Source organism: Streptopelia decaocto (assembly GCF_964273445.1).
Source record: "Streptopelia decaocto genome assembly, chromosome: 18".
In the NCBI taxonomy this organism is placed as follows: domain Eukaryota; kingdom Metazoa; phylum Chordata; class Aves; order Columbiformes; family Columbidae; genus Streptopelia; species Streptopelia decaocto.
This window is the reverse complement of record NC_138673.1, coordinates 3,992,679-4,014,961: the sequence shown is the minus strand read 5'-3', so window position 1 is coordinate 4,014,961 and position 22,283 is coordinate 3,992,679. Positions and strand designations below refer to the sequence as shown.

The window sequence follows — 22,283 nt, the reverse complement described above, 5'->3', positions numbered from 1 at the left end:
TCTTCTTGCTGCTAGAAAACAGAACTAGCAGCATTTATTAAACTGCCATCTGCTAGTGTTTCAGTACTCAAGTCTCAACTCTACTACAATAGTAGCATTACTCTGTACAAAATCCTCTCACTGAAAGAGCAAAGGGAGGCAGAAGTCTCACCACAGAATGATGACTTTATCCATATTTGATTCCAGCATTTACCTGAACCAAATGCTTTAACAGGGAGAGAAAAAGGATCTCAGTTGCACAGCTAGAATACAACCTGGAGCTAAGTGTTCGAAGTCCATTATCTACAGTGGAGAACATAAAGATTTATGGGCCAATTGATTTTCTAATCTTAACAAGAAGATTGAGTTCAAGACTATGCTTAGCCAGACTTATCAACTGCTCTACTTAAACAATGTTTACAGGAAGACATACTTCATGAGTAGTTTGTCAAAATGCAGTTAAGATGGCATCCTCACACACCAATCCACTACAGCATCAACAGAGTCTGAACCAGAAAAAAAGAAACAACTACCTTTTTGTTCCAAGATGACTGACACCACATCTGGGTGATTGTGAGCAATAGCCATGTGAAGGGGAGTTTGCAGATAGACATGCTCTGCTGTTGGAGAAGATGAATCCTTCTGACCAGGCACCACTTCTGCTGTCTGGATGTTTGGGTTGGCGCCTTGCTGCAGAAGCTCTGCTGTCAGGTTTGCCAGGCCATGCCTACAGGCTGTATGCAGTGGTGTTTCTCCCTTTAATAAACAAGGTACTAGGTTAACAGCTTGAGACATGAAACCAAGAAAAGAAGCAGCTTTTCAACTACTGTGACCACAAGACCTGCTATGAAGAGCTCAAGTCCCAATAGCAGAAGCTCTTTAGGACTTTCCAACTACATGAGTTAGCCTAAATCAAGGACTTTATTACAACAGGCCCCGAAGGAATTCTTAAAAGCATGTCAACAACTGGTGATACTGCAAGAACGGAGCCATGAGAAAGCAACAGTTGTGTCATCACTAGTAAATATCTGGAAACATGCAAAAGGCTCAGCAGGCATTCCAACTACCTTTAAGCTATGGTTAGTAATGAGAGATCTCTGCTATCTTATTTCTGAAGAGAAATAAGGAAAATTTCAAACTACAGTCTGTAGGCTTCTGCTTTTACCCATTTGTTTTGGTGGTTGACTTTTGCTCCATGAGTTGCTAGGAAGAGAGAAGCTGCCTCATTTCCTGCACCAGCTGCCCTCTGAAGCAAGCAGTTTCCTAAAGAACAATAATGAACACTGTTAGAGTGCTGTTCCAACCACACTTCGATACCAAGAAGCATGCTAGCACCTCCCTCACTGCCTTACAGCATTAAAATTTGAAGCAAACAAGGAAAACCCTACCCACTAGTAGTACCCTTGCAATGCAGGGCTGTCACGCGTGCTACCATTTAGCAATTACACATTTTGAAACTGTAAAGAGGATGTTAGGACCTGGCAAGGAGGCCAGATTTTCTGTCACTTCCTGCAAGTCAATGTTCCATGCTCAGCTTGAGACCTGTCAGTGTTCCAAGCTCTGGGTAAAGCTACTACCACCTACCATTTATTATGCAACAAATGCTGTTAAAACCTCATTCAGCTCCTCAGAGTGCAGTTAGCATCAAGCAATCAACTTACAAGCCTTCCACCTACACAGAAATACAAACCTCTGTTTTACCTGTAACTGTGTCTGGAGCATCTGTATTGCTGCCTCGTTGGATCAGCCTCGCTGCAAAACTGTTCTCATCAAATGAGGTTCCATTTACAACAGGGGCATCCTCAAAAGGGTTTACAGACTGATCAGACGATACAGTGATATACTGAACTGCAAGCCACAAAGCTGTGCTTCCCTCATGATCCTTCAGCTCCAAGTCTAGTCTAAAAATAAGAGTTAGTGTTCCTCAATTTATACCTTAAAAAGTGGTCCCCAATGCAGCTTAAGTTTCAAGTGTCTGAACAGCTGTACTAGTTCATCTAATACCTCGCTGACAAGTTTTGCTTGCCAAGAAACATACTGTAGCTCCAGTTACTTCAGAGAACTTGTGAATACTCCAAAAGAAGCAAGACACCTTTAGAGACTACAAGATGTAAGCTCATTTTTCCTAGGAGAAGCACGGCCCTGGTAGATTTGGGCTCCTCCTAAATATGACAAATAGGCAAATCATCTTGTATTGGAGTAAACTGCATATAAGAACTGCAAATTCAACTACAAAGAATCTGAGTCAAATGAAGTATTCTGCTTCATCACCCTAAGTCACCTGTATTAGCTTTAAGCAGCACTCAAGTTGAACTCAAGAACATACTTGTACATTAAGAGTCTTTTTACTCCTTTCAGCTCAACTACAAATGAAGTTATTGCTACATTATTCCACCTAGCCCTCTTTGAAAAACAGATGTAAATAGCTTGCTTCCTCTTTACAGTAGGGCAAAAAAAATCACTTGGCTTCTGGCATTTTTCTGGCATCTTAAGTTATGCAAAACCTTTACATTTCTGTATTCCAATCCTGCTGCCAGCCTTATAATGAGGCAAAAAGGCACAGAGAGTTATTAAACCAGTTTTCATACCTTCACTGTACAAGGTAGCCTCAGTGTATGTTACATTTAAGTGAGACTTACTGTTTGCACTGGAGAAGCTGACTGAATACAGGTTCATTCCTGACCACAATTGACACATGTAAAGGGGTCCTGCAACAGGAGCAAGATACAGTTACATTAGTAATAAGTGAGACGTTTAATATTTAGACCATGGTGACCAACAAGCCCCTACAGATTTATGGGGTGAACTTTTGTCTCTGCTTGCAGAAGGAGGGCACAAGCACACCTTGGAAGAAAAAGCAATCTACCTTTTAGTGGACATGATTCCAGTTTGCTTAGTATTAAGCAATTCTTTGCCCTAATGTAAGAGCTAACCTTCAAGGAAAAAGCAGAATAGCTTGACCTATCAGAACTGAGTAGCTGATACCCTCCAAGTCTTCTACATCATTTTATGTACTTGGTTGCCAGCCCAGCATAACCTGTACAGCAGTTTACAGCCCTATACTTCAGATAAACACGCTGCAGACGCTGTCTCTTTAAGATAATTTCAGTTTCACTGACAGTTTCAAAGAAAAGTACCTTTCAGGAACACTGTTTGTCATCTTAGTTCACTTGCTTTATTGTTCAGTGATTCAATAAAGACAAATTATTTGTGTGCTATGTGTTCCAACACAATCAACTCACCTCAGCTTTGTACAGCTAGGCTTAGTCACGGCAGGGCAGCATTCAGCCTCAAACTGGATTCATGAATTCACCTCTCCTGCTTCCAGGATCACCTGTGCTGACAGGTCTGAGCAGGTTCTTAGTGGGCTGCATCTCATCACTGACTGCAGTCTTATCTACTAAACCGGTAGCAGACTTCACTCAGTATTTACCTTCCTTTGTTGTCTTGCATATTTGGATTGGCTCCTGCCTGTAAGAGGGACTCTGCGATCTGGGCCATCTCTGCCATGACATCTGGCAAATGCTTCTTGGGGCTGTACGATGCCACAAGGTGCAGCGGAGTCTCCTGGTCTCCCAATGTAGCAGCATTCACACGGGCACCATTTTTAATGAGAAAGTTGGCAGCAAATTTATCTCCTTTTGTGAAACAAAATAATGTTATTACGACACGCTGGCACCCTATGTATTTTACACAAGTCCAGAAAACGGATACACAATTTCCCTCTATACCATAAAGCTATTCTAGTTACAAATGTTTGCTCTTAGAATGCCTTAGCAGATAACTTCAAGAGCACTTCACTACAAAGTCAGGATTAAAGTATTACCTAACAACCCCTCAGAAAAAGTGTTTTGCCCAGAGGTTACACGTGGCTCAAGTTCACATGCTGGTTTACTTGTTATGACACTAAGTCTGCTAATTCCTGTATCAAGATAAATCCATCGCTGCTTTAATGCACCATTGGACAAATCGTGAAACTAAACACACAAGTAGTTTTTGAACAAGAGGTGCTATTCCAGCTATGCACTTTTGACTGCCCTGAAGTCAGTCATCATCTGTTCAGTCTTGCTACATAAACAAGCAATAACAACCTTTGCTCTTGAGACTTTAGGCCCCATTATATATACATATAGGCCCCATTATACATATATATGGTAAGGGCTTCAACAGTTAGCACCCATCACACATGACATTCCTAGCAACTCCCTCTTGCGAGCTTTTCAGGACTCAGAACTTAGAGCCACTTCAGTACATGAAACCTTGGACTCAAAACACCAAGATGCAGAGAATGCCTTCAGGATAATGTTAATTCCCCTTATTCCAAAGGCTACTTTAAATAGACATATTCACAAGTTGCTTGTCCTGAATGCACAACTGGAGAACAAAGACAACTCTTTGCCTGGATAAGCAATACAGATTGTTGTATTATCTCTGCCAGCAAAAAAAAAAAAAATCCCATTTTCTGATTTCCATATCTGCCATTCCCCCACTCTCCAGTGATCATAAGAAATAAGAATCATGTGGCAAGTTCAGACAATTTGCTTTAGCTCCATTTCCAGAACATGTGATTGTTAACAGTGATTAATTCACTGAAGCTTTGGTTACAGAAAAGCAAGCATTCATTCTCAGAGCTCTAGCTTAGACTGAAAGCGCACATTAGAACTAGAGGACAAATGCTAGTATTGAGTATGAGGAGCAGCCTGCTGCAGTGTTTCTAGTGCTTTCTAGGGCTGCAGCCACCACAACACTGACCTATGCCTAGAAGGTCTCCTACTCCTGCTGCTGAAGTTTCATTCACGGGATCAGACACCAGCATTACCCTGTTCAGATATGCAGGAGATTAAAGGCAGAAGTCAGGAGCTGTATTTTGAGCTCACAAAAGTTACACTACTTTTAAGAGGCCAAAAGAGCTTGCTGTTAAAAATAAACTTATGCTTTTAATTTGTAGCACTACAATACCCGTGAGGTCCAGTCACAGGTAGGGTTCCTGTTGTGTTTGGCTTTCTGGAGCAGACAGAGCTGCCAAAGATATCACTGCAGGCAACCAGCAGCACGAGGCACTCGCTACAGATTTTTATCAGACTTTGTCCATAGGCCAAGATGCTGCTGCTCCAAAACATTCAGAGTACAGTGGCCACAGCAACCAAGTCCCATTGTGCTCCAGTTCTCGTAAGATGCATTTTCCACTCTAAGGTGGCAAACAGCTCAAGATAACAATGTAATTGTACTCAGACTCTGCTCTGATAACTATGCTACTATTCACCAGAGCTTTGAAAATATTCAGACTGGCATACAAGCACCTCTGCCTGCTCCTCATCTTCTTCCAGTCAGTTCTTCCTCCCCTAAAACTGCTGTGCAGTAGCGAGGACCCTTGCTGGTAACAGTAATCACAAAGCAGCATATGCTGCATTCAGCCCAGGTCTAGAAAAAAGCTTCATCTTAATTTGTCACTAGGCTGTCATGCTTGATTCAACTACTTGTCAGAAAGACTGTGTTGTCAAATCAGAATATTGTCAGTATCTCCCCACATCTTCCTTTAGCAGATAATACTCTAGCAGATTGCTTCTGGATGCTATCTGGTGTAAACTGAGTTCACCAGCCAGCAGGCTAGCTTTCAGATCCCAAATAAGAGTTTGGTTTTACGTTTAAAAAAAGAAACAGAACAAAGTTCACCCTTGACTACAGTTTGCTAACTGAAGCAACAACTACAAAGTGACACTGGAATAGACTTTGGAATATATATTCCACACTGGGAACAACTGCAAGTTAAGCTGACTTCATATCTGATTTTCTTACCTCTTTGGATGGCTTTATGTAACAGACTCCAGCCTCTTTTGTCTGCCCTGTCTACATCGGCCTTGTGGTTGACCAGTGTGGTTGCAATACCCTCCAATCTTTGAGAGAGTGCTAGATCCAGAGCAAGATCTCCATTGTGATCCAATTCATTGAGCTTCCCAGGAAGCTACAACACAAAAATCAGTCAACCAACAGAGATACACTCACCAGTCCAATATAATACTTGAACAGCCCATTCCAACCACAGGAAAACCACCAGAACATGAGCATCACCACATGCAAATCATCTTCAATGAGAAAACAGGAGTTCTGTTTGCAAGCAGTTTAACCTGCAGGAAGCCAGGCCAGTCCACTCTGTAGAGATGCTGCCCATATAGGCATATTCAACGTAGTACTAAGAATTATTCAGCTATTCCTTTAAGATGCCTCAAATCCCAACTAGGATAGCACCCAAGGGTTCTAAGTGCTGCTACAGTCTCAGCTTCCCATTAGGATTTGAGGCATCTTAAAGGAATAGCTGAATAATTCTTGGTAACTAATACTTGAATAATTCTTCCCCCTTGCTGGGGAGCAAGTTATTTGCTAGTTGTTTAGAGTATTCATCTGAACAGAACAAATACCCGTTACTTCAAACATTCAATAGAAGAGGAAAAGCATTTGTTCAAAGACATGATGTTTGATGAACTGTCACAAAACAGCAAAGTTGACTATTATACCATGCAACTTTAAATGTGCATAGCAATATCAGGTATTGGATTTTATTAGATACAATCTGTTGCATGCAAGATGTTTTCAAATTATTATGAATCACTTCTGGATTATGTCTTTATGAAGCCTTTATCGCTAGACCTCCATTACATACACAGAAGTAGCTATGGTAATGATAAACATGCAAATAAGAACTGGTGACAAAAAAAAAAAAACAAACAAACAATAACAAGGTTCAGACTGGCAGTTAAAAACCAGTTATTTGAAACACGTAATTCTAGAAGACAGATCAAGTTAGTCCCACTGTACCTGTGAATCCATTTCAATAAGATACAAAAAGACTACATCTTCTCTCTCAACTTTAATAGCTTTATGCAAAGGATATTCTGTCTTTGATTTGAACATTTTATACAACAACTGAGCACTCATGCTACTGAAGTCTTCTTTCCGCAAGTCATCCTAGAAGCAAGAAAGAAAAAGGTAAGCAATACTATTTTGTTTATAAAAAAGGGATTGCACAATGCAGTTATGAGGTTCACAAGTTCAGTTGAAAGCTCCATTTTGACAACATCAGAACAAACTGGAACAAATCCAAAGATAATCTTGTAAGACTAGAAAGAAACTCAGGAAGTTGTACATCTCACATTTTAGTTTCAAGACCAGGTAGTGAATTTTTTCTTCTCTTTTGTCTATAGACACAGAAAACTAGCATTCTACCAGAAATTAGACTAACATCTAGTCTCTAAACTAATTCTCTATCTGGAATTAAACCACAGATTAGGTTTTTCTAACAAAAGGGCCTACAGCTATTGAAGACCAACAATGCCACAGAACTTCAAAAAACTGAATAGAAGTACAGAAATTAGAAGTATAAAGACCTTATTTTTGAGTTAGTACTTATTTGACTAAACCATAACAACCTCATTTCCAGGTAGAATACAATGTCCCAATTTAGGACCCAGAAGCAAGAAAAAGTTAAAGTGAGTGACCTGCAGGTCCAGATACAAAAATTTCTTCTATACATTCACAGATCAAAGCACTCCATTCTGCTTTGGCATTAGCCAAACAAAGAAATACCCACATCTGGATGATGCATTTTAGATTAAGAATAACCTAAATCCTCACTCACTAGTCTGCTGTTGACAAGCCCTATTTTAAAGGCTAACTCATTACACAGTTAATCAAACTCAAAAGATCAGAGCAAGTGAAACTTCCAAGTTGGTTGCGAGACTGTTGTCACTCCCTTCATTACAGAAGATAAACTCTTCCCTGGGTTCCTTGGATTATTTTTAGAAGTAAAAGCAGGCCTGGGATTTGTGACCTGTATAGACAGAGACCAACTATGGATGAACTTATAAACAGTTCAGAGTCCAGATTTGATAAACAATCCTCTAGCTTGTGAGAATACAGTCCCTTTGGTTTGGCTCATGTCTAGGAAAATAAGATGCTTTTTATAGTGAAGTATTACCAACGAACAGAACAGCTCTGCAGGCTATAAGCTACTTCCCCCAGACAAGACATATTCACACCAAGACACCCAGCAGACATAATCTCTAAAGACAATAAAATATCTTAGAGAAAGTTGTTTAACATGCTTTGTTTCAAACATATAATCATGAGCTACTCTTGTAGATAATACCAAGTAACAGTGTCAAAAGCACATATTGAAGATAACTGAGAAGGATGGGAAGGGAAAAGTCACTCCTGCCTCAGCAGAAGCCACTTCACTCACACCAGTGGCAACCAGGCACATACAACAGCTTTTTTATCAACACTATTGCTCTTTTTGAAAATACAGGGTCAGTATAATAGGTCACCTTAATCACTCAACAGCATCAGGAACCTGTGTAAACCCCACACCAACTGGAACATTTGAATGCCAGCAAACCAAGAGATACTCCTGAGGTCAAACTGTACAGCAAGTCAAGCCAAATTCTACTGATTAAGTTCCTATTCTCTGCAAACATTTTTCTTCTTGCTGCCTTCTGACGGTACTTACCCAGTGACTAGCAATTATCTCCGCACAATAATTCAGAAGAGCGCTAGCATTCAGCTCCTCAGCAGTCTGATAGAAACGAATGCAGTTCCTGACATTAACTAGTGACATAACTCCTTTTTCACATCTGTCAAAATAGAAAAGCCAGTATTTAGTCATCAGGAAACAGCTTTCAACCACTCTCCCATGTTGTAACAGGGTCCTACATATTCCTTTCCTAGATGCCAGTAGCAAAAGGCTTGGCCTTGCTTTGCTGTAAGGCTAAGACACAAACATACTTTAATGAGAAACCCTGTAAGACAGTTTCCATAAGCGCAGACTCTTATTAAACCAGAATATAAGATACGGTCCCGTGAAACAACCACGTGCCGCAGGAGCCTGCAAGTGAGGACAGACATCCTAGTTCTCCCACGGGAACAAACAGCAACTCATTCACTGTTCTGAAGTCGAAAAGATGTCTATCTCTACAAGTACTACAGTGATCACAAGCAGCTCTTGTGCCAAAGCTAGAAAGAGCCATGCCAAATACAGCTATTTGCTTCATAAAGGGAAGGGATGAACTTTAACAGCAGATCCATCAGATCTTTATAGGTGTGAAGTTATTAGCTTGAGTTTGAGGAAAAAATTCAAATAGCTCAAAATGCCAGTGATCTCCAAGCAGATATTAAGACCAAGAAGCAAAATAGAAATACTTGTGTCCAGGTGCAGAAACTCACCAAGACATCTAATATTTATTAGTAGCATACGGTATGAGGACACGCCACCAGACTACTATGAAGAAACAGCAGCTAAGGGGTGTTTAGGTAGGACAACACGAAGACAGTTCTGGTTGGTACAAAGCTTGAAGGCAGTTTTAGCACTGGCTTTACAGATGTCAATTTATTTGGTCAGAAGAACTGACAGCAGTTTAGTTTGCTTTATGTTGAGTCACAGTTGACTGGTAGATTAAGAGCACTGTGTACTGCTGCAGCCCCAGACACCCATTGGGCAAAAGATCATTTTATCAGAGGGTACTTTATCTGTGACCAAATTCAAGGCTTTGAAGTCGTACAAAACTTAAAAAGCCTTCAATTTGCACATTCAGGCTCCTCACTAACTCCAAGTAGTTATTTAGAACACTCTGTACATTCAAGATAACAATGTAGCCACAACTAGAATGGTGTTAATCTCCTCAAAGTGGCGAAGCATTGTACTGTTACATTAATCTTCATGAAAAAAAGTTGCCACCAACAGCTACTTAAAGAGTTTTCACCTGTGGCATTTTAATACTGCAAGCTACTCACCAGTGACTCTTCCAAGTATTCTCTAACCATTCCTTCCTTACAGCTCTTCAGAATTTGTTACTGATATACCAATCTCTACTTCCTCTTAATAACAAATTAGGGTTATTAGTTTGACTAGGAGAAGAACTGGAAAGTAAACATAAAAGCTATGAAAATACTGCTACAGTTTAACTGTAGTGCAAGGCTGCATTTCCTGTGATCACTTGAATGTCATGCTGTATTACCGAAAACCACAAACTTAAAAAAAATGCTATCCAATTGCCAGCAGCTATCATCTTATTTCTATCCAAACAAGGTTGAAAAGTTCAGGAAGATTCACTGTATTTACCAAGACTCACCTTTCCCTAAGCAGCTGGAGCTGGAATTTATTAGCTAGTTTCATGAGCTCTATCAAGAAGATATCATCCTCTCTCAGCTCAAGTTCATCTGTGTAGATCCAGCGCAGCATTGCCATGGTTACCTCTGGGTCAGCATCTGGTACAGAGAGCAAGAGGGATTAATAAAATACTCCAAGAACAATCACCTATTCAAGCAGTTGCTATTCCTCTGGCTGTTAAAGTCACAGCTACTATGAAAAAAATGATAGCCCCACTGAAACCACACTGCTTTAGTTCAATCAAAATGTCAAGACAGGCAAAACTGGTCAGAAGTCGAAACCAGTAACAATGCTGGCACCAAAACAGGAAAACTTTCTTCTACTGGAACACCGTGCAGAACACAGGGAGCCCTGTAACATCTCCTACCTGCTACACAAATATGGCAGATTTAGGGGCCAGGGGTGCCCCTTTGGAGGCTTTGGTCCCTCACATATGGCTAATTCCACATCTACATTTGACAAGCCCAAATCCCCTTTTCACTTCAGAATCCCCCTTCTTTTATATTATAGCCATATGTTAAGAAGTGTTGCATTGCAATGAAGGTGCTTGCACCTTGGTAACTACTACAAAGTACTTGAAACTACTGGAAACCATTTATAGGAAAGCTATAAAAGATGCAGTTTAAGCAGCTGGTTAGATTTCAGGTGTTTACAATATGATCCCAAGCCTGATGTTTTTTTACACAGCAAGAACAACAGAAACCTGCACCAGAGGAGATGAGACACAGAAGCCCAAGCGCCAGGGACCTGTCACCCCATCAGAAACACACTGACGATCTTACTTACAAGCATGCAGATGAGAATTACTCCACAGCATAACAGACCAATCACAATAAATTCATTTAGAAAAATAGCATTAGTCCCTCCAGCTCTTTTGTTTGTTTTTTAAACCAAAAGCACACTTGTTTAAGACACTGAAATACCCATCCTAAAACATCCCCTCTACATGGAGGGTTGCCCCAGATTACTTGCAGGTAGTACTTGGCACAGTGTGCAGACTGCCTCCTAAGAAACAGGAGGCTTTAGTAAGCCAGGTATCTTCTGCTGAATTTGAAGTAATCAGAAAACCTACTTGAGCTGTGGCTTGGTGTTGATCAGTTTGTCTTCTCCCTCCCAACAAGACAATCTGTGTTCATATTTTTCTACTTTTCTGCAGATGACATGAACTCTGAAAACACTCAACTTCAAATGCTGCCTCTATTTTAAAGTTCAGATTCAGTCAATCTGAAGAGGTTCTCATAGGAACTTGTAAGTTAAGAAAACCATGAGTTTTTAGGGAACAGCTTGTCACTTGCTACAACTATTTCATAATCTAATCCTGTGCCATTTATAAAATTTTCTAATAAATTCAATTCTACACAGTGGAAACTATCATTTAGTAGCACTTATTTTAAGCATCATTCTATAATAGGAAGTATTTGCGTTGTTAAACATGCAAGCCTGCAGTTACATTTGAGATTCTCAGACTAGCTTGAATGTGGAGCTAGAAATGCTATGGACTGTCACTTCCAACAAAACTACAATTAACTTAAGAGCTTTTTGGTAATAATCTTCTGTTAGCATAGCACTCAATTTAAAAACTCCTTGGCATCTGTCTTCCTGTGGCTGCAGAAAGAACCATAAATCCTTTTACAAGAAAGCCTATGCTGTCTCATAAAACTAGCTTGCTGTGACTTGCTTCTTTCCAGTTTGTCTGCACTTAATATTCATAAGATTAAGCATGGAAAGCAAAGCCATACTTACTTTTCAACATGCCAGCCAGCAAACCTGCTTAACTTCATGCCTGCTTTTATTGCTCACAAATTAACTGTATAAGACTCTTCTATATTGTTAAGTACAGAATAAAAGCCTGTCAAGAGGTTCAACCTGCAGAAATACTGTCCAATGTACGCACGTGCAAGGAACAGCTACAGCAGAACAAAACGCTGTCTTGTAGATGACTCTTTTAGAAAACCTCTCTCACCTATTTTGCAAAGGTATCAACGTGTCAAAGCAAATAACTTTAGTAACACGTGAATATTTGTATTCATTTCCCCCACACACTATGTTAACAAGCAGCAAGGTATTTCCATGACACACCTCAGAGTAATTGTGCACACTACCTCAAAAAGCCCTGTCCTTAGAAAGGAAGAAGTCAAGCTCCTCCATATAGATTTTTCATTACGTCTAGAAAAGACAAACGGGCCACCATTCTCAACCCTGTTCATTAAAGAGAAAGAAGGTAGGTTATTGTTTTAACCACCACCAGTGTCAAGTTCACAAGTGTACTAACCATGTTTCAGAGACAGAGCTCCATAATCCATGGATTAAGCATCACTTTTTGTGGACAGCAGTAATCTTAAAATGCACACAAGGAACCTTTTCCCAACAGGCCCTTTTATTGGTCATCCTGAGGACAATCGAAACATCATATACTACTAAGCAATGACTGACCTGACAGATCCAGCTCCTCTGTTGACGCAAGGTTGGCAAGACTCCAAGTATCACTGCGCGCCGCCAAGACGAATTTGTGAGCACTGATGCACTTGTCCCCAACCTTTATCTTCAGATCACTGACATGAGAAAAAACAACGCATACATGTACAATGCAGACTTCCCCTATGCTTAGATACATACAGCTTCAGCATCTCCATACTATCTATGGCCTGGTATCCACATTTAGGTTCAAGTGGTTTGAGACATCAAAACATATTTAATTGGTTAAGTAAAACATGTTGCCAAATGACACAATTTTTACTTTTCTAGAGTGAAATGCAGCAAGTCATTAATACATAAAGTGTTTGTTTGCCTTTTTTATAATCATTTTGAAATAAACTGCAAGGGAACTATTGTAGAATATAGGAAAATGCAACAATCTTGAGGTTAAATATGTTGTAGTGTCCGTACTCTCAACTAAGCACCAATGGTTTCAGGCAAGACCAACAAGAGAACAACGATGTTTGACAGTAGTCCACAAGGCGGACTCCAAGAATCCCCAGTTCCCAGGAGACCAGCTGTCAAAACCACTTGGATTTCATTCTGATCCCTTTAACAGGTTATCCTTTGTAGTTAGAAAGTACCTGCCTTGCTTATTTTAAAATAGTTTGTAAATGCTCTGTGTGGGTGTATTTTCCAGACCATTCTCTAAATCAAAGAAATGCTATAGGTTATAGTACAAAATACAGAGATATTACTTAACACAGCTTGCATAAGGATTTGCTTCCTTTCCCCTTTTATGAGTAGGCCTTTCTATGCCTTTAAAACTTTTCTATGCCTTTAAAACTCAAAAGCTGAACAAAAACGAAGTGATCTGGCTATTCTGATACTTGCCACCTAACAAATCATTTCCCCAGCATGCTATAAGTTCTTGCCAGGCATACAGCTTTTTCTCAGGGAGGTTTTTATGAGAGATTTTAGGGGAAGTAAATTTTAATCAAAAATACATACTTTCCCCTTACATGACTGAACTCCTATACTGTATTGGCATTGCTTTCACTAACAGCAAAGAAACTGATAAGTGTCACTGTAATCTCAAAAATAAATCAGTTAAGGGACCTATAGTACTGAAGGTGATTTTTAATGTGCCTATGGAAAATAAACCATTGCCACATGTTGAGACTCAAAGACACAATACAATTTATACTACTAAGTCACACATGTCACTGTTACATCACACAACCAGACAAGCCAGTCTAATCTTATCTCTTTACACACAACAGGAATACAGAACTGGCTTCAAAGCCGTTCTTTCAAGAAAGGAGCACTTCCCAGTTGTTAGCGATACATTGTGCAATTAATCCATCAACTAGCAGAAATCAGTTTGGACAGAAGTAATTTTAAAGTGAGCTTTGCTGCTGACAGTGAAAATGGATAGTTTTGTTTAAATTTGTCTTAAATGTCAGTCTCAGAGATTAATTTCTATTTAGAGCTCAAGTCAAGAATTGGATTCAGTATGCTACCTTAAGGATGCTCTTCCACCTGCAATTACAGCTGAGGACCCTCTTCATATCAGGTAGTAGGGAAATAATTTTTCTTGTCTAAGACTAGTATCTACTGCAGTCAATGAAGTTAAAGGTTCCTGTAATGCCCTTTTCTTCAAAGGGGGATTTCTCACCTGTACTGCTCCTGCTGATAGAGTTCAGCTACAATGGCAAGAAGTCGAGTGATGAAGGTGTCACTGGCACTGTCTTGGTTCGCCTGGGCAGCCAGCAGATTGCATCTCCTTTCCGTATCAGCGAGTTTCTTCTGCAGCTTTACATACTCCTGGCGGAGAAGCATCAGGTGCTTTTCCAGCTTGGCCACCTCCTCTGCAGAAGCAAACAGTGTTATCACAAGGTTCAGACATCACATATCTTTTTTTTTTTGTATTTTGTTAGGGTAACCTAATCCTACAAGCACGTTACACATCTAGTTTATCATGTGAGACTCCAGTAATAGTCTCTCCCACCCTACTTGAGCATCTCACTCCCACTATTAAACCTTTTATATCATTGCTAGCCATAAACACATAAAATACCTCATCAGAACACAGTGATAGAAGCCCCTTATAAACAAAGTCACTTTAACTCAGGAGTAGCACAGCAACAGCACCCGGGAATCAGATCCCTGGCCAAGTGTATTTCCATCCCACTGCACTTTGGTGGTCACTCCACAAGATGCTGTGCTGAGGTACTTCACTGAACTCAACACAGGCCACCTGTACACAAAAACCTCTACTTTGCTGCTGGAAGGAAACATCTGTACAGGTGCTTAAAAATAGTCCAGTTTCTGAATATTTATTTATGGCTTAGCTGCATAAACAATATGTAGCTAACATTGTGCTTGATTACTCCATCCCACTCCATCCCTAAGTGGATTTTCCAAAGAAGGTACAAATCCAAAACCAGTCCTAAAATGAGAGGAGAAATCTGGAAGCTAACCAATTATTTTAAGTGGGAAAGTTCCTACAAGATCCCTCCCTACCAGCCAGGAATTTGTTGTTCAAGATTTTATTCTCAAATATTTACTAAATACAAGTCACTACTACAAACAATGAGAAACTGAGCTCTATTGACCAGTGTTTTCTTCTTGCTTCTGCAGAAAAGTTCAACAGCAGAGCTGACCTTGGCCTTGCTCCAACACAGGTTCCCAGGGCTCAGCATCCTTCTGGAGCTCAGCTGCAGACAGAACTGTCTTTCAGCCTTTCCTCCATGGACTGCTGCAGCCCAAGGGCTTCCTCACAAGCCTTTTAACTTAACAACTACCGTAATGGATAACCAGAAGGTAATTTACCCTATTTTACCCTTCAATTAATACCACTTTGGCAGTGCACTTCCTTCAACAGCTGTTTGTTTAGCTTCATTCTTTAAAGGCTACAGATATCATCATTCGGGTTAGTTTCCTTATTCTATTGAAATATACTGCAATTTCAGAATTTTGCTATCAATACCACATCAACCCTCAAAGAAGGTTTGAAACCCTGCTGTATTCTATTTGAAGACAAATGCCGTTTCAGCGTTCCCAGAACTAGAAGGACATCTTGAGCAATAGCTCCTTCCCCACTGATTCATAAGGAAGATGCAAGGATGGCACAAAGCAGGAGCCAAGAGTGACCACTGAGAGACACTGACAACCATGCCAAAAAATTAGCATATGAACACCACCATCATTCATACAGTGACATTTTTAGGTGCTGCACAAATTCAAATGCTGAAAATAAGAAGTTGCCTGTTGAACCTCATAGCATATATCATCTTCAAGAAACGCTACGTCTTCCAGCCAAGCAATGAGTGTGAAGGTGGGAAGAAAGAACCAGTACCAAAAGGTAAAACCTCGAATACTGTCATTTTACCAAAGCTTGCTGGTTTTAAATTACTCTGAAGTCAACAGGACACAACGCAGAACTACTTTAAACCCTCCCGCATCAGCAGCTTAAGCTTTATGCATAACCGACAATCAAGCTTGTTACTGCTGCTTCAGGGCAATCCAGGACAACCACTCCTGGCAGTGAAAGTACCTCAGAGACCTGAAGCTTTGAGAAATCTTGTTTCCAGATTGACAGCATATGCTTCACATAACCCCAGTGAGAGGGACTAAAGAGTATTTGCTTACTGTAAGAATTGCAAGAGTTGTAAAATAACACTTCCCCTTATTCTACACAGCAGGCACACCAGTTGTGTAGTAGCTACTACCGCATGCTTGCAGACAATATCTGATCTTACAGCACATTTCAGTTGCACGCTCAAGAATCCTCAGTGTCCAGTTAATCAACACTGACTGCAAAGGAGCACAGCCTCGAGTTTTCCCTGTACACCGTTCATTTGAAGAGCTCACATTGTGCTGTTGCTTTGAAAGCAAAACCCACTCAGGCAGAAGTATCACCTCTGTTCAAATAAGTAAACCTGGAGCTGTGGTGCTACTATTTACAGTCCTCAAATTTGAACAAGGGTAGGGGGATGTTATCAATTAAAAAAAAAAAAAAATCAATGCAAAATGAGCATTGTATCTCTAAGCTGACAATTTTGACAGCATGTGTATTTACTTATGACCATTCATTTGAAGACTCCCTATAATGTACAATTATTGCACACATACACACACCTAATGAAGATCCGCGCATGAAAACACTGAAAAAACAGTGGTATCTTCCAGCGAGGCCAAGTCTCTTGCTTAAACATACAATTCTATCATTCTGAACATGAATTTGCATGCACCAGTGAACAGGGTGCCTGGATTCAGCAGAGAGGTCTACACAAAGTGACTCCTTTCTGAGCTCCTAGGGCAGGTACTGAGTGACCAGATGGCCAGACAAGAAAAGCAGCGTTTGTTAACAGATCTCTGGCAGCTCGACTAGCATCTCATGAACTGACAGAAGTTTATATTCCATATAAAATGCTTTAAAGAGGCTACTGTCATTTTATTACAAGAGAATGCATAAAAGTACTGGATGGCAACTAGACAGCAGAACCCGATGAGGTAAGTAGGCAGACAACAAGCAATGAGGTGACAGAGAGCACACACCAAACATTGGAGGGAGGGTCTGGTGTCCATCTCACCCACCAAGAGCAGTCACAGAAGCAATAAGGATAAGCTTTTGTCTATTCGTGAAGTGAACCAGAGTGAAATATTTCAGAAAAAATGTATTATTTCCTTAGCTCCTTCAAGACAAGTCCTTCATCCATTGCCCCACGCTGACCCCATCTTCCTAAGGCTGGGCAAGTTACTGCTTTCACGCTCCTCATCATTTTTGCACATTTATGATCTTTACCATGACAACCACCCCAGAGCACTACAGCACACTTGCTGCTGCTCTAACTCAAACACTAACACAACAGTTTTCAGCCAAGCCTGCACATAACCTGGTATCTGGTGGTACAGAACTCTTATAGAAATTACAAAAGCTCTTGTCTTTATGAGCTGTTCAATCAATTCGTAGCTAGTAATTGCAATATATCTAATTCAGGACTTCTGCACACAGAAGCAACACTTCCATAAGAAAAAGGACTCAGCTTATGAGCTGATGACCAGATGGACAAGTTCCCTCTCTTAAGAAGCTTTCACTTTTCAGCTGACTCTCCAATACCATCAGTTCTTAACTAGAAGAGTGTTGTTGCAGACAGGTACATTGTTTGAAGGGACAAAATCTCCACAATCTCCACCTAGATATCATAAGGAATTGAGTGGGGAGAGCAACAACTCCTGGACACGCAGAATCACTCATTGGTCATGTACTTTCTTGAGCCACAAGATCAAAGAATTACTTGAATTAGGGAAGAATCTCTGCAAAGTACAGATGTCTGAAATAGGACATACTTCAACTGCAGGTTCATTCTGCAGAGCAGAACCTGGAATTTGAGCCTCAGATCCTTAAGGGTCTCAGTGTGGAAAGTTTCACCACCTGAAGCGATCTTTGACATCTAATGCCCACCAGAACTGTGTAACCAAGGCCTGAAAGCAAGCCTAATAAACAGCTAAATACAAAACTGTGGTGTTTGAGCACACGCAAAGTTAGGAGCTGATCTAAGGATTTATTAAACCAGCTTGACTGCAGCATCTTCCCAGCTGATGCATGCCAGAAGATCAGCATCTGCTACGTCCTGGTTAATCTTCTACAAGTGGTTTTAAAATTCTACCACTGCCCATGAGTTGCACTTCAAGCGCTGAATGCTGCGCTTTTAAGATTGGAAGCTGGAGCCTTCATTTCCTTTGTAACTTGGGGCATTTTAGCTCAGTTTGCCGACTCAGTTTCCTCCAGGGAAGAAAAGAGGAAGCTTCTGTTGTGCAGAAAGGAGTGGGACTGTAAAAGACTCGAATTTTTTTTGTCAAATCCCATTGCCTCGGTTCAATTAATTTTGCAATGGTGCAACTAATAGCCCCCAAGCAAAACAAACAAACAAAAAAGAGCAGCCTAGGAGTTCTACAGAGCCCAGAGAGCCCCATTTGACAGCAGGGCTCCCGGCAGCAGGGGACCCGCCGGCTGCAGCGCGAACCCTCCGCCTCGTCCCGCCGGCAGCGGCCCCGCAGCGCCCGCCCCTCCGCCGCGCAGAGGGGAGGGGGCGTCCCGACGGGCTCCCCAGCAATCGGGAGCTAAGACTCCCCCCACAATCCCCCTCTGAGGGGGAAAGGCGCCCGTCCCACCCCCGGGAGTGTCAGCCCGCGGCCCCAGGCAGGGCAGAGCCCCCCTCGCCATTTCACGTTCTCCTGAGGAGCGACCCGCCCCACCCGCCGCGGGCAGGGCCGCCCCGCTCCCACCCAGCGGAGCCCACCCTGGGGGTGCCCCCGGCTCCCTGCGAGCAGAGCAGCGAACCCGGCCCCGGCGCTCCCCGTGCTCCCGGCGGCCCCGCCCGGGCTCCCCCCCTTACCTTCCGCCATGTTGGGGCCGGGGCCGCAGCTCTCGCGAGAGCCGCGCCCGCCCGCTACTGCCCGAACGTGGCGCTCTCGCGAGAGCAGCGCAACCCCCGCCCAGGCTCCGGCCGCCGCCTGCGCTCAGCGGGAACCCCGGGCCGGGCTCCCCCCGCAGCGCTTTATACCGGCGGCTCCTCCCGCCTCAGCGAGGGAACGGCCCTCGGGAGCCAGCCCGCCCCGCCCGCTCCCCGGCCCCTCGGGAGGCGGCGGGACCCTCCCTGAGGCGTTCGGGCAGGAGGCGGCCGGTTTGAGCCGCCCTGGGGTGTCTGTCCCCCGCGTGGATAAGGCGCCTGGCCCGGGAGGTTGTCGCTGGTGCCTCGTGTGGGCTGTTGAACGGGGAGGTGGTCAATGGTGGGAGCGCTGGGGAGCGCTGGGCCATGCCCCTTGTAATCATCGTTATTTCAGTTACGGGTTTTGTTTCAGAGGCAACAGTCCTGGCAACTAGAGCTGTGCCTGGTGTGTAAAGATTGTGGCCCAGAGTCGAAACGGGCAACGAACAAGTAACACGAACATCATTTTTTCAAGCTGTGTGTATGCCATAGCTGACCCTCCACTGTGTTCATTGCTCATGATCTTTCTTGCCTTGATACAGCAGAAATAGCAAAATATTCCACACTGATCCAACAGCTTTTTGTCAGCTTTAAAGAGCTAATTCCGAATGTTTGAACACATTATGCACAGTATTGTTGTACATAAATATTTTTCTCCTGACTTTGCCATTGAGTGAACTTTGAAAAGCTGCTCTGCCTTTGTATCTTAGTTATCGGTACCTGTTGGGTAAACCAGCAAAAGCAGAACTGGGCCTTAGCCCAGGAGAGCCAGACTCGTTCCTGGACACATCACGAAACACTATCTCATTTTTCACAGCTCAGTGACAAACGTGTACAACTTTGCTACACCACGGCTCTATGGGTGCTATTCATCACCCTGAGAGCTGCAAGGAAACAGTTATTCCTGCCTGATCAGATCTAGTCTTAGTTGGATTTCTGAGTAACAACAGAGATCAGATGTCAAGCTCCTGCTGTTTTCAATCTGGGGAATCTCTTTTGCTGAGGATTTTCTTGGGCAAGAACCCGTCTTGTTACAGCATCCCTTGAAATCCCAAGCACCTTCTGGCTTGGTTTGAAATCACTCATACACGCTGCTGAGTTTGCAGGAATTGTAAGGCTGGTGGTGTTCCTGTTTGCACCGTAGCAGTGCACCAGATGGTACAGACACAAAAATCCACCCCCCATCAGCCTACCAAAATAACAAAATACACTTATAATCACTTCAGAATTAACATTCTCCATTTATTGATCATCTAGTTTCAGTAAGTGTTTCCGAGGCAGCACAGCAGGAAAGAATTTTAGAATTAACAGCCCTTCTGATTTTTACAGAGATCTCTGCATATGGGGCAGCGTGGAGAACCGTAAAAAAGGAATTAGGATGGCCATAGTACTTCATTAAAATTCCATGTTTTTCTTTGGCTTTTCCCCCAGTGATGCAGTGTTATCTGGAAAGCAGGCCACCACGTGTTGGCAGAAATAACACCACAAAAGGCCATAATTTCAAGCCTCCAGAAAACCAGAAAAAGTGTAATTAATCATCCAGTACACTGAAAAATACATAAACTAGATCTAAAATCTTGGTACAAGTGACACTGGGTAAGAATGCTGGTTTATTTGGTGGTTCACCAGGTACTCTAGTACTACTTGTACGTACTGCATTTCTTCAATGGTGTTCCTACCTTGAGGCTAAGCAGAAATTTCTGGTCGTATCAGTTACCCACACAGCCAGATTCCTTTCACATGCGAGGCAAGAACAAGCAAAAGGCCAATTGTGATTGCAGAGGAATTAAATAGGCCATTTCTCTGCCTGCCTGAGGTGCTCCACAACCTGGACATTTGGCACCAGGCCTCTTTCATTAAGTCCCTGGGCATCAGCTGTACCTGCAGCTTGTACAGTAACGCTCCTTCCTTTGAATATCCAATTCATGTAGAATCACAAACTATCTGGGTAAGCCAAACAGAAGTGGGGTTATGTTTGAATAATTTACAAAGAGTGGAACCAACGCTGCTGTGGAATTCACAGTGCTTTCATAGCACCGATGCAAGACTAACGTTTCCAGGCCTACCCCCCTTAATGAACAAACAAACAGCTCTTCTGGGGAACAAATGAGAAAAAAAAAGCTTCAAACTGTTTTGTGAATTTACAGATGAGTCAGTTGTGAACTGTGTTACTTTGGAAGACAAAACAGAGAACACTTGAACTTGCTGAAAGCAGCAAGTACCGATCATCTTGAACTGCTGCCAGCGCTTCAGAAACGCTGTGGAAAAGGGGAAGAAATCCCCTGCTAGGTTTACAACAAGCAGCTTCTTCCCAGTGTTTTGTTTGTGGAAAGAATAGCATCATGTCACCAAGAGTCTGCAGTCCCAGCTCTTTGACAAGTGAAAAAGGGGAGCCAGCTGGTGGGCAAGAAACCCCCTCTCAGGCAACTTCAGACAAGCACTCGAGCAGGGACTAAAAATGAGCTATTGTGTCTGGGCACCAACAGCACACATCTGCCTACAAGAGCAGGCTATCCAATTAAAAGCAAATGTAACTAATGGTTTCTCAAAATAATTAGTTACTAAATATGTAAATATGGACATTAAACACATTTATGTTTATCTAAAGCACCTGTAGAAGAAGCAATACTTTTATTTGCAAGTCATCTCATACTTCCTAAATGGCTTTTTTGGTCCGATATGGGCTGATAACTAGTAACTGTCACCTACTTCAGCCCAGCCCACCCCTCAAGAAACCTGAAATATAATATATCCCCTTCAGTATATGCACATGGCACAGCAACCTGAAGCCAAGTGCAGACAGCAAGCAAATTACTACTGATGGCTTCTTACAAGATGACGCTTTAACGCTGGAACTCCTGATTTACTAGTGGGTTACTTTGTGCAGTTAAAAGCTGTGCTAAACCTGTGACAGAGCAGAGAACAGGCAAGTAGTCACAAGTTTCTCTACAAAGTTTCTTTGGTAGAAAGGTATTGCAGACAGGCTTGGAAAACTCTTATTACTAGATACTCCAAGATTAGTATTTGCTCACTGGAGGAGTAAAGATGGTACAATAGGAAGAAAGGGGGGGGGGGGGGGTGTGCTTTGTTTGCTTTTTCATTATTTCAAGACTAAATACAGTATGTAAAATTCAACACATTTGCCAATGTTTTGTTGAAGATGTTCAGGTCAGTTGTGCTCCAACAGCAGTTACTCTTCCTATTTAGATACTCAAGACAGCCAGTTTGACACA

At 42.1% G+C, this 22,283-nt stretch overlaps 1 protein-coding gene across 3 annotated transcripts in view; it reads right to left on the bottom strand.

Annotated features, from left to right (window-relative positions):
• ANKFY1 (ankyrin repeat and FYVE domain containing 1) overlaps positions 1-19,081 on the bottom strand; it is a 32,500-nt gene extending 13,419 nt beyond the window's left edge. For 2 of the 3 annotated variants that reach the window (XR_014185635.1, XM_082068342.1), the window contains exons 1-12: positions 18,958-19,081; positions 14,232-14,424; positions 12,572-12,690; positions 10,101-10,236; positions 8,483-8,606; positions 6,793-6,942; positions 5,776-5,941; positions 3,413-3,617; positions 2,619-2,687; positions 1,681-1,880; positions 1,145-1,242; positions 513-735 (exon numbers count right to left, since the gene is read on the bottom strand). Coding sequence is in view for 2 of the 3 variants with exons in the window: in XM_082068342.1 (XP_081924468.1) it covers positions 513-735; positions 1,145-1,242; positions 1,681-1,880; positions 2,619-2,687; positions 3,413-3,617; positions 5,776-5,941; positions 6,793-6,942; positions 8,483-8,606; positions 10,101-10,236; positions 12,572-12,690; positions 14,232-14,424; positions 18,958-18,967 (1,693 nt within the window). In the remaining variant the exon portion in view is untranslated. Of the gene's footprint in view, positions 1-512; positions 736-1,144; positions 1,243-1,680; positions 1,881-2,618; positions 2,688-3,412; positions 3,618-5,775; positions 5,942-6,792; positions 6,943-8,482; positions 8,607-10,100; positions 10,237-12,240; positions 12,319-12,571; positions 12,691-14,231; positions 14,425-18,957 lie in introns of those variants that run through there. The other variant, XM_082068343.1, reaches the window with a different exon arrangement.
• Positions 19,082-22,283: the final 3,202 nt, after the last annotated feature.